At 36.0% G+C, this 12,445-nt stretch overlaps 1 protein-coding gene across 7 annotated transcripts in view; it reads right to left on the bottom strand.

Moving 5' to 3' along the window:
* The window catches only part of LOC142339900 (uncharacterized), an 82,422-nt gene that overhangs the window by 57,571 nt on the left and 12,406 nt on the right, over positions 1-12,445 (bottom strand). For 6 of the 7 annotated variants that reach the window (XR_012759040.1, XR_012759041.1, XM_075390253.1 and 3 more), the window contains 3 exons: positions 11,770-11,946; positions 7,018-7,284; positions 4,623-4,798 (listed from right to left, as the gene is read on the bottom strand). Coding sequence is in view for 5 of the 7 variants with exons in the window: in XM_075390253.1 (XP_075246368.1) it covers positions 4,623-4,798; positions 7,018-7,284; positions 11,770-11,946 (620 nt within the window). In the remaining 2 variants the exon portion in view is untranslated. The remainder of the gene's footprint in view (positions 1-4,622; positions 4,799-7,017; positions 7,285-11,769; positions 11,947-12,445) is intronic. The other variant, XM_075390251.1, reaches the window with a different exon arrangement.

The raw sequence follows: 12,445 nt of genomic DNA, 5'->3' as shown, positions 1-12,445 counted from the left end.
GGTTTAGCGAGGCTCTTTCAGTCTAAATGAGGGGGGTGTGAGGTGAGCGGGGGGAAGGGGGAGGTGGTGACATGTGATAGCAGGTAGGTGAAAAAGTGCAGGTGGAATGAGTCGGAGTTTTTGGAGTGGGCTTGGGGTGAGGTAGTGGCTGATGGGTTAGTGGTTAAATGGGAAGACAATCAATATGCCAGAACAGCCCTTTTCACCGTAATGTATGTCTCATGAAATCTTTCGATGATGCCTATACTTATAGGTACTAAGAGACTAGAGCGCCGTAAGGCTCTATAATAACTCAATGTTCTCTGAGCCTTAACTATTCATCCCGTTTGTGAGGATGTAAAGTCAAATAGTCAGACCAACAATTTGTCAAAAGAAAAATTGCATACAAAACGACAACAGGACAAATATAATATCTCTTCGAAATTTGTCTGAGAACAATTAAAAAGGTTCAAATATTTTAACCTCTATCTCAATGAGAATAGCATTCAAATAGCTCTGCTGAGCAACAACATCTTTGCACTAGATTTTAAATGATCAAATGTTGGTAGCAAAAAATTGTGTATACAAACAGCAACAAAACTAACGTAATTGCCGCCAGAAGCATAAAATAGTCAAAAGTTTTTGCGAAATTGTTTCGATAAGTGTTTTTGCAAGTACTGTTATCGTTGTGTTTTACAATCCCGCATGAACAAAATCTGAACTCTGCTGTCCAATTTTTGTCAGCAATAAAAAATGATTTTTTTCACGTGCTGTTTGACTATTCTGTCTTATTTTTAAACATCAACATCGGAAAAGAAAATAGATCATAGTAAGTCATCTTCGACTCGGGCAGCACATCAATACAAGTCAAATTTCAAAAAATTGTAAAAATAAGTTAAGACCGTATTGATAGCTGCCTTAGAAGATGACATCTCGACTTTAATAGTGGTTTCAAGTGATAGCTGCAGACACAAAATTTGCAAAAATCACAAATAAAAATAGATTTTTTGGCTGCAGTTTCAAAACAAAAATTAAAAACCACAAGAAAAAAGAAAATTATTTTTGCTTTATTAATTTTTTTTTCATTATCGCTTCTCTATTAACCGACGATATTTTATTAATTGCTCTGATAATAAATCTAAATAATCTTTTGTTGATTTTATTAGCTATTTTCAAGTAATTGTCAATTAGAGTGGAACACAATCAGTAAAAGGTTCATTTTCATAGTGAGGCAGGTCATTTTTGAACACATATGATCATTAACTTAATCAAACCAACAAAAAAATTACTCCAGTAATGTTGAAAATGACGACTGGCAGCAATTTCTCTGGAGTTGCACGAATATCTGAAGAAAAAGCAGATTTGATGTTACCATGACGTCACATTGTTGTGACAAATATCTTGAAAAACAATTAAAAAACGCAAGTTTTTGAGTTAACAAAAAATTCAAATCTAGAAGCGACTAAGAACTGATCCGGATAACAATTAGAAAACATAACCGACTAACGTCGGGCGAATTGCTCTCAAACGACCGGCAAGCGGTTGGCTTCGTCAGTAGCTAGCCACGGTTTATTGAACCCGGCGCTAGCTTGATTCGATTCTTCAACTTTTAGTTTTCTAGCTTTGTTAGCAAACAAATCAAATAGAAAACAATTAAAAAATTTGCAAATTATTGCAAAATTTGAAAAAGCTTCCAGATTTCGCAGTGAAAATGTTCAGAACTATTTTTTCCTTCCTGAATTATGTCAAGTAACCCATCTAAGAGACTTGAAAAACTTCATTGGCCAGTAATGAAAGTTAAACACAGAAAAGGACAAAAACACTCAAAAATTTTGAAAACAATCACAATTTTTAACTAAATCTTTCTAGAATTCAAGACATTAAAATCTTCAAAACCATTTCATAGTCTCAAGAAACCATCCAGCATCACTATTTCAAGCTTTAACTAGTTTTACTGGCTCAAAAACATACATAAACTCGGACATAATAATTTTTCGAAAAGTTAAAATTAGTTTTATCAAAAAAGTGCTAAAGCTGGAGTCATTAAAATATTGATAAAATATCCATGAATCTAGAAACTATGCGACAGCTTTTCAAGAAGCCTTGGTGGAGGACACTGATGCCGGAAAAAAATGATAAAAGAGTAAAAAAGACTAAAAAAAACTTGAAAAATTGCAAATAATTTTAAAAATTGCTGATCTTAAAATCTTGAAAACCCTCCGTTACATCCAGAAGCTATGCAGTAACCTCAGCTCAAACTCTAGAGGAGGTTATGTGGCCATTGAGTTTGGAGAAACCAAGAAATTGACAAAAAAATTTCAAAAAACTAAAAAATTAGAAAATGCAAAAAAACTGCTAAAATTTGTGATAAAAGTTGTAACTAATCCATGGCCAACAAACATTTTTCAGTAACTCATTATCAAACCCTAACGGAGATTTTCTGTTGGGCTGAAAAACCTGAAAAATGGCAATAATGACAAATAAACTGATAATAGCGATAATAAACTGACAATAAATGTTAAAAAAAATTTAAAAATCGCAGATTTTATTTTAAAAAAGCTGAAATTCGTGGTGTTGAAATCTGGAAAAACAATTCATTACATTTAGAAATTATACAGTAACTACCTTTGACCCCTAGAGGAGGTTTCTCGAGTCTTGAGGCTGGAGAAAACTAAAAACCAACAAAAACTTGAAAAAAAATGCAAATTTTATCAAAATAAATTGATAAAATTTGTCAAATTAAAAAATTGAAAGCTATTCCATGGCAAAAAAATTGTTTCAGTAACTTATTATCAAACCCATAAGGACCTTTTCTGGCCCCTGCATCGGGAAAGAAGTATATAATTAGAAATAAATGTCAAAAAGTTTGAAAAAAATGCACGTTTTTTCATAAAAAGGCTAAAATTCGGGTTGTTAAAATGTTGAAACCATTCCACTACCACTCGAAACTATGCAGTAACGTAATATAAAACTCTAGAGGAGTTTTTTCGATACCTAGGGTTGAAAAAACACAAAAAATGACAAAAGTTTTCAAAAAACTTGAAAAAATTTGTGGAAATTAGTATAAAATGGCGTGTTATTAGCGATTGATTGTTCGTCAGTAGCCACGGGAGGCGGGTGGGTGGGGGGGGGGTTACTTCGGGGTTCTGATGTGGAGGGGGTGGGCAACAGTGGGCTGGGGGGGGCAACAGCGCGGTGACGGGGGGGCAACAGCGCGGTGACGGGGGGGGGGGTGAGGGCAATAGGGGGGGGGGGGGGGTGTCAACAGTGGGGGTATCGTCAACCTCTAAGAACCGCCCTTCACAACCTAAGTATAAGTCTCCAAAACAGTTTGAGCTGAAAGGCTCTAAGAGCAGTTAATGACCGCTGGGCGCTACCTGTTTATCCCGTTTTTGAGGACGAAAAGTCAAAAGCGTCAGACGAAAAATCGGTCAAGCGAAAAATCGCATAAAAAAAAAGACCGACAGGACTAATATAATTGCTACAAACTTCGTTTGAGAGCAATTAAAAACAATCAACAACATGTAAAAATTAAAATTAAAATGCAGCTCTTGAACAAAAAAAGAAATCACAACTGACAAACGCTCTTGTAAGACACAATCTTCTGGTTTTTAGCTCCATTTCTTGTTTTGAGGTGACCAAATTCTCTACTCCATTTTGACTTCAAAAATTACAAATATATGTGATCATATCATAAGAAATACCCGGAAAATGTCAGAAACGACCCGAAGTTAGAAAACTAACTATTCACCTTGAATTGCACGTTTTTGTTTTTTTATACTGCTACTATATTACTTTATCATTCGAAACATTAACAGAAACATAACCGACTAACGTCGGGCGAATTGCTATCAAACGACCGGCGAGCGGTTGGTTTCGTCAGCAGCTAGGCACGAATTAGTGAGTCTAGCTTTAGCTTAATTGAAGGGCGCAGCGGGGAGGGGGGTTGCACCGGGTTGAACCACTCACTCTTCCGCAGTTCGACCGAATACGCTTTATTTTCACGCATTGCACTTCGTGTTTCAATTACACTCCAACAAAATTACCGATCTTTGAGTCGTAACAAAAGACAGCGTACCAATGCAATTCAAATCCTTTTAATTGAAAAAAAAACAAGAAGGCCAACAATAGCCCCAGCTATCGCTTTGAGGTTGTTAAAAACACAATTGACCCCTTCCACTTACGCAATTTTAATGGTCTGTTTTGCTAAAGCCCCTATTGTGCAAAAGCTTTCATAATTCACACGTTGCCTCAGATCAATACTGCGAGTGTGCTAGAATTTGTGTGTTCCACCGCTTTTTAAGACCAACATTGCTAGATTGTGACAACGTAACTGTAGCATTACTTGACTCTGTTTCTTATAACTGTTATAGAATTTGAAGCTCACACCAGATCTCAGCACATAAAATCTACAGATCCGTGGCCAGGCACGCTATCGTTGTTCCTAAGCTCTTCTAAACTAGCAATTTTGCCAGCTCTTGCGAGATAAAGCTGATGTGATAATTAACAAGATTCTTGCATGATATTGCAAGATTATTTCGACATAACTTTTGCTAAGAGTTTATACGACCATCTGAGCCATTAACTTGTATAGACCTTGTGATCTGGGACAAAAAACTAGGGCAGATCAAAACTATTCTTACCATTACTTGTATCTTCGTACTCGCTATCCTCTACGAAAACATTATCATCACTGTCGATGTTTGACTCTTCCTCGGGTTCATCTTCATAAAATGTTTCGCTTCTTTTGGCTGTGCTACTCGTCATCTGGCTGCTTCTCAAGCCTCCACTCTCAAACGGCGAAGAGTTGCGCGTATTACTAAAAGTTTTTTCATTAAAGTTTTTTCAATAAAGTTTTTCAACTCTGCTCATAATATTCGTTTGCGTAAAAGGAAGGATAGGATTTTTTTTATAAAATAAAGAACACCTTGTTTCAGAGATAAATAATTAGAGATATAATAAGTACATCATGCATGTAGTCTATATTCAAATATTTTTATGTAAATTGTAAACAAATAAAAAGTCAAGAGCAAATTGTTACTACGGCAAAATCAAGAAACAAATTTGAATTCGCGCCAGTTCAATAGATCGAATCGAATATCTAGGTCCCTTCTAACTTTTTCTTGTTTTTGCCAGTTACAGAAGATTTGGACAGTTTTACTTGCAATTGGAATTTCACTTTGAATGTCCACTTTCCTTAAAATTTTTTTAGTTTGGTACTAGGGAATGGTTGTAATGCGGAAAAACGTTAATTCACCAGTTCTTAGGAGTGGAAACAATGTAAAGATGACGGAAAGATTACAAAAAGTTGGATTCATTAGAGGAAATTTTGCACTTTGCAGAGAAAAGAACTGTGAAAAAAATTTGTTTTGACACAAAAAATTGTCTTGAAGAAAGATTCGAACTATATTCTGTGGAACAAAGCGCACAATTTTCACAATTTTCCTCTAAAGTAAGAAAAAATAAAGACTAACGTCCGAAGAATTACTCTCGATCGACTAGTGGGACATCTTATCAAATGTAGCTTGCCTCAGTCGGGAAGGGGGGTGGTGTAGCCTGAATGGGACTAAAAAAATGCTCAAATAACGTCATCAGAAGTTATTATATACCACTATTAAACATTTAAGTGAAAACATGACAATTGCAGCGCCCTTTAGTATAAAATTAGTGTATCATTTGACTTTTAGTATAAAATTGCTGCAAGTTGAGTTCAGCTGCTTGAAAGAACATTTTAAATCACGTAAAACGCAAAAGTCAATAGCGAAAAGTCAAAAAGAGGCCAAGCATTAAAAAGAAAGCGAGTAGAATACCGGAAACGACTCGAAAAGTCGTGCAATATAATCTCTAAATCGTGTTGAAACATCAAAAGAACTGTTATGGGAAGATAGTTTCGCAAAATTTCGACCTTACCAGCAGTACCTAATCACTATGATTATTTATTAGTACTTAAGCTACTCTTGAACTCCAATGTTCAAAAACAGAAGTCTACGTTCTAAAACAGAAGAAGTTTATGTTTGAAACAGAAGTCAAAAGTCCAAGTCATGAAGAAACTCGCCTCTGCCAAAAAAAACCTGAAGGATCCCAACACTTCTCTTCGATTCGTAAAAAGACACACACGTTTACAATAATTGCCTCGCTTCGTTTATTCCACTAAGAAAAAATCCCGCTTTAACCCAGAATTTTTAGCAGTGGAATAAGTTCCAAGCATCGACCAGGGTTGCTGGAAGCTTGAAAACAATGAATTCACACCTGAGCCAAACTTGACAATACAAAAAACAGGCAAAATAACCATATAACATGGGCGAATTGCTCTCAAACGACTGACAAGCGGTTGGTTTCGTCAGTAGATAACTAGATACAGGAGGGCTGTTTTTAGCTTAATTGGAGGGGGCAATGGATGGCAAAAAACGATCTGGCAAAAAGTCGCCAGCACGAGAAATTGCAAACATAACCAACTAACGTCGGAAGAATTGCTCTCGAACGGCTAGTGGGAGCTCTAATCAATTGCAGCCTGCTTCAGTGATGAGGGAGAGGAGGGGGTGTGGCCTGATTGGGATTAGAATTTTCAAATGTGGCGTCAAATAAACTCATTTGAGTTTAATATATACCAATATTAAGATTTAAAGTAAAAAAAGGCACCAATTTTGTCGCATTTTTTGATTTTTTAATGTATTAAATTGACGCCAATTGAGTTCAGCTGCTGGAAATTGTGAATGAGAGAGAACTTTAGATCACGCAAAACGCAGAAAGTCAAGGGCGTAATATTGTCACTCGAAAAATTAAGAAACGGTCAAGCGAAATTTTCGCAAAAAATGCACACGTTTACATTAATTGCTTCTCTTCGAGATCAATTAAAAAACCACCAGGACTAATGTAATTGCTATATACTTCGTTTGAGAGCAATGGAAAAATCGTCTTGAGTTAGTACAGATTTATAATCGCGCAGTACAGATTTATAGTAGAGATTTATAAGTCCCAGGATTGGTAGATAATTGGAGCTCGGTTTGAGCATGTTTTGTATCAATTCAGTGTCAAAACCTGATTCCGGAAGATCTCCCTAGCGCATCACCTTTCCCCGTTCCCGAACCACGACCACTGTCCAATCTTTGGTTGTTTTGTGAGAAACGAACTGATTTACTTCCTCTAGGTCCACTGCCTCTACCTTTACTTCCACTGGACAGTCTTACTGCACTCCCCGAAGGATTGACAGGATTCGTTTCTGTTCTATTTCGCAAACTTTTGCTGGCTCTTTGCCCCTCAGGCATATTGTTTTGACTGCGATTCTGACTATTTGACTGCGAACCTCTAAAAACAGGGTCGTTACCTCAATGAATTTTCAGTTCTGAGTTAAACGGTGACTATATAACAAAAAGGATTTATATATGATGCGTCTTTTTATGGGATAAGAGCTGTAGAATGAATCACGCAAATTCTGAAAATCCTGTGAGAACATTCAGATCTTACACAGAATATTCGGAAAATCTTGGTGGTAAGAATCTCAGAGAAAATATGAACATCGATCTTAAATACATGTATGAAGCGTTTTGAAACTGATAGGACAGTTTTTTGCTTATAATTGAAGATTGCCCTTATCTAACACAAATTGCTCCCTACACTGAATCTGTTGTTCTTAGTTGTCGATTTCATTTCTTTTGTACTAATTAGTCCTCAAATCAACCCAGACAATAATTTTAAGAAAAACAATGTCGTTGATATTTCTGTTACAAATTGCTAAATATATGCAAATAAGCTGTTAAGTCGTTAAAAAAAGTTTTATGTACTCTCTTTACATTTTTTAAACCAGCAAAATTTTCGAATAATTCGAATCAATTGCAGCCTGTATCAGTTGTTGCAGTGGTCCAAAAATCACTAAGTTGCTTCAAATAACGCCATTGCAGCTTACTATATACTGCTATAGAGACTTTAGTTCGCAAAATGACACCAACTTCGGAACACTTGTCATTCAACTTTTAGTAGTAAACTGCCCCAAACTGAGTTCAGGTGCATAAAATTATGAATAGAGAAAAATTGGCATTACACAAAACTCGAAACAACATGGTAGTAAAATTCACTCTAAAAGAGAAAATGGTCATTTAAAAATTTCGAATCAAAAGACACAAAATATTATAATATTTGCTTTAAACTTCCTTTGAGGGAAATTAAAAAAGGGCCGAACGAAAACATAACCAACTACCGTCAGAAAAATTGCTCTGAAAAAAAAACAGTGAGAGCCCTAATCATTTGCAACCGGCTTCAATGGAAGGATAGCCTGATTCGGACACAAAATTGATTAAGGGGCGTCAAATAACGTTATTAGAGGTCAATATATACCACAATTAAGATTTAAAGTGTATAAATTTCACCAGTTTCTTTCGACAGTCATCTCCCATTTAACTTTTAGTTTTAAATTGCGGACAATTGATTTCAGTTGCTTGAAAATGTGAATGTGAGAGAACTTTAGATCACGTAAAAGGCAGAAAGTCAAGGGCGTAAAAGACCACCGAAAAGTCAAAAAACTGTCCTGTGAAAATTTTTGCATACAAAAATTCAAACACGTGTACAATAATTGCTTCTCTTCGAAAGCATTTAAAAACGGCGAGCGAGAGAGAGAGAGAGAAAGAGAGACAATTTTTTTTACATAATGTCCCATAGAATTAAACTTAAAGATTAGTATCCGAGTGTTTGCAAAATTTTCATATTAACTGAATAATTTTGAATAACCATAATCGATTAACGTCGGATGAATTGCTCTCAAACGACTGGCGGGGGAAATTTATTTTTTGGTCACAGCTTTGATTTCTTTCTTGCAGGAACTGTGATCTGACAGGGTTTAGGCGACCCAATAACCTCTAATGTAGCTAACAGACATCTTAATCAACTCGCCACAACCGCGTATTCATTGAACAGCTAACGATCATTTATATTAGTAACAAACTTCACTTCAGAATGAGAGCGATTGAAATCACAAAAATTATGAATTGAAGCGTGAAATAGCCACTTGAGAAGTCACACATTTTTCTGGAACAAATGCGCAAAAATTGTCAAGCACAATTTATGCATAAAAAGACTAACACGTTTACCTTAATTGCTTCAAACTTCATTCGAGAGCAATTGAAAATGTGAACGAACTTAAACATTAGGCATCCTTCAAATGTATTCTTTCTTGGTAGAAACCGATTATTGATTTGCTGTGCAAAATTGTGAAAGAATCTCGTAACCTTATAAAGGTCTTTTGCAATTTATTGAACATAGCCGACTGACGTCGGGCGAATGGATCTCACACGACCGGTGAGCGTTTGGCTTCGTCAGTAGCTAGCCTCGGTTAAGTGAAGTTAGCTTTAGATTAATTGAAGGGGCGTAAGGTGAACGCAGCGGGGGTGCACCACAGCGGGTTAGCAAAACTGGTTTGTGGGGACTGATGTGGGGCTGGTGGGTGGGTGGGGTGTGGTATAAATTTCTGAGAACCGCCCTTCACAACATAATTATGTCTTCAAAACAATTTCTGTTAATCTCATACTTGAAGACAAGTGGGCTGAACGACTCTAAGAGAACATAATTTAAACGGAGCTAGCTCTTTTTCCCGCTTCTGAAAACTAAATTAAAATGGGTCAGGGGAAAAATCGGCCAAGCGAAAAATTGCACAAAAGAGACAAACAGTATAAACATATTTACTACGAATTGCTTTTGAGAGCAATTAACAATGTTTTCTCAAAATATCCTGCTCAGTGATTAAAAATAAAAACATTTATACTATAATTCATTGTTAATTAGGATCAAAGGTGATGATATTAGGCCAAATAACAGCAGCTGAATTGCGACATCAAAAAAGAGATAGAGAGGGGGAGAGAGAGAGAGAGAGCGATAGAGTGAGAGAGAGAGAGAGAGAGAGAGAGAGAGAGAGCGAGAGGGATAAATGTTTTCAACTTCGCGGTAGAAAAAGTTGTCTCAAATTTCTGTCAAGTAACCCATCTCAAAGACCTAAAATTATTCGTTGGCCAGTAATGGTCGTTAAACTCAGAAAAGGACAAAAAAATATTGAAAAATTTTGGAATCAATTGCAAATTTTAAAAAAATCTTGCTAAAATTTAAAACATAATATTCTTAAGAACCCTTTCATTGTCTCAAAAGACTATTCAGTATCCCTGTTTTAAGCGTTTAAAAGTTTCACTGGCTCATAAATATCCATACACTTGGAACATGATAAAAATTTCCCGAAAAGTCGAAAAAGTTTTAAACTCTATCCATAAATTACAAAGAAAACAAAATGGAGGCACAAAAAATTGATCACCAATCCATTGAAACTAAAAATTACACTGCAGTCTCAAATCATCTTGGAGGAGGTCCCTGGGCCCATGGTGCAGGAGAAAATTCAAAATCATGAAAAAATTGCAAATATTTTAAAAAATTGCTTAAATTCGTGATATTATAACTTTGAGAAACCCGCCATTACATCAACTAATTTTGCGGTAATTTAATATTAAACCCTAGATGAAGTTCCGTGGCCCTTAAGGCTAGAGAAACTTAAATAATGACAAAAAGTCTCAAAAAAATGCAAAAAACATTCAAAAAATTTGCCAGTGAAAAAAAAAATTCTTAAATTTGTGATGTTAAAAAAGTGGAAATTAGTCCATGACCAACAACAATTTTCAACAAAATTTTTCAGTAGCTTACGTTTAAAATCTAGCGGAAGTTTTCTGACCCTTGAGGCTCAAAAATCCTGAACAATGTCAAAAAATTGGAAAAGTATGGCAAAAACTGTCAAAAATAAGAGCTAAAATTCGTGTTAATAAATCTTGCAAAACATTCCATTACATCTTGAAACTAAGCAGTAGCCTATTTTCAAACTCCTGAAGAGTTGCCTTGGCTATTGAGGCTGAAAAAACCTAAAAAAAAAATGACACAAATTTTTCAAAAAACTTGAAAAAAGCTATTTTTATCAAAAATTGCTAACATTTGTGACTATTCCATGGCCTATAGAAAAATTGTCAGTAACTTATTATCAAAACTCTTTGAAGGTTTTCTGGCCCTTGGGTCTGGAAAGACGTGAATAAGGTAAAATAAATGTCAAAAATTTTCTAAATAATCGCACGTTTTATCAAGAAATGCTAAAATTCGTGACGTTATAATGTTGACACCATTCCGTTACCACTAGAAAATATGCAGTAATCTGTTAATAAAACCTAGCAGAAATTTCTTTACACCTAGGGCTAATAAAAATCAAAAATTGTCAAAAACTGTCAGGAAGCTTGAAAAAAATTGTGCAAAAAAAGTATAATTTTGCGTGTTTTTAGCGAGCGGTTGTTCGCCAGTAGCTAGAAACTGGGGGGATGAACCGGGGGGTTGATGGAGGGGTGCGGGCAACAGTGGGGCGGGAGGGGGATGACAGCGCACGGGGGGCAATAGTGGGGGAGGGGGGTCAACAGTGGAGGGGTCTTCAACCTCTAAGAACCGGCATTCACGCCATAAGTGTAAGTCTCTAAATCAGTTTGAGCTGAAACAGAGCTGAAAGGCTCTAAGAGCACTTAATGCCCGCTGGGCGCTACCTGTTTATCCCTTTTTACGACAAAAAAGTCAAAATCGGTCAAGCGGAAAATCGCATTAACAAAGACCGACAGGACTAACTTCGTACAAACTTCGTTTGATACAAACTTCGTTTGAGAGCAATGAATCACCTCTTAGAAGAATCTAGAATCTTACAAATTAACCATAGTTTGTAGAGTTCTTACAAGATCTTGCGCGTTTGACTTGAATGTTTTTGAATGTTTTACAATCTTCTGCAGCCTCGTGTACCTTGGATTTTCTCGATAATCAGAAGAATGATCTTCGTATAAGGAATACTTGGCCCCTCCTCCTCCGATTGAGAACCCTGTGTGACTGAATCTGTTCTTGGAGTCGCCCACATCACTGATATTGCGCCTTTTGCCACCACTGAGATCACTAGGTCTGCTCTCTGAGAATCCAGATATTCTAAAAAATGTCCCCATTCAGTACCTCATATGCGACCATTTGTGACTTTTCCAAACGTACATTAGGATTATCTCCAATAGTACTTTTTGTCACAGCACTTTCAGGATCAATTATTTATCACGTGCTTTGTTTTTTTTTGAAAAAAATGATGACTTGATTTGTTTCAAAGCTGGTATTCAAAGGAATTTTCTCAAAACCGCAATTAATGACAAAATTACAATCCAGAACCCCTACCAAATGTGGAACACGCCGTGCTGTAAATTGTAAATAAGAGAACTTTTTCCATCACACAAGATGAATAAGTGAAGAGTGATGAAAATCACTCGAAATGATCAAGAAAAAATATATGCAAAAAATAGGCACACAAACACTGGACTACAATTGCTTTATACCTCGTTGAAGGGCAATTAATGATCAATAATTTCAGGAATTTATGAAAGACGAGAAATTTAGTTCCCTATTCCATGAAGATTGAGATTTACTTCTTATCAATTTTGAG

Source organism: Convolutriloba macropyga, chromosome 5, assembly GCF_964194025.1.
Source record: "Convolutriloba macropyga chromosome 5, txConMacr16.3, whole genome shotgun sequence".
Lineage (NCBI taxonomy): Eukaryota > Metazoa > Xenacoelomorpha > Acoela > Convolutidae > Convolutriloba > Convolutriloba macropyga.
This window is presented reverse-complemented; position numbering and strand designations above follow the sequence as displayed.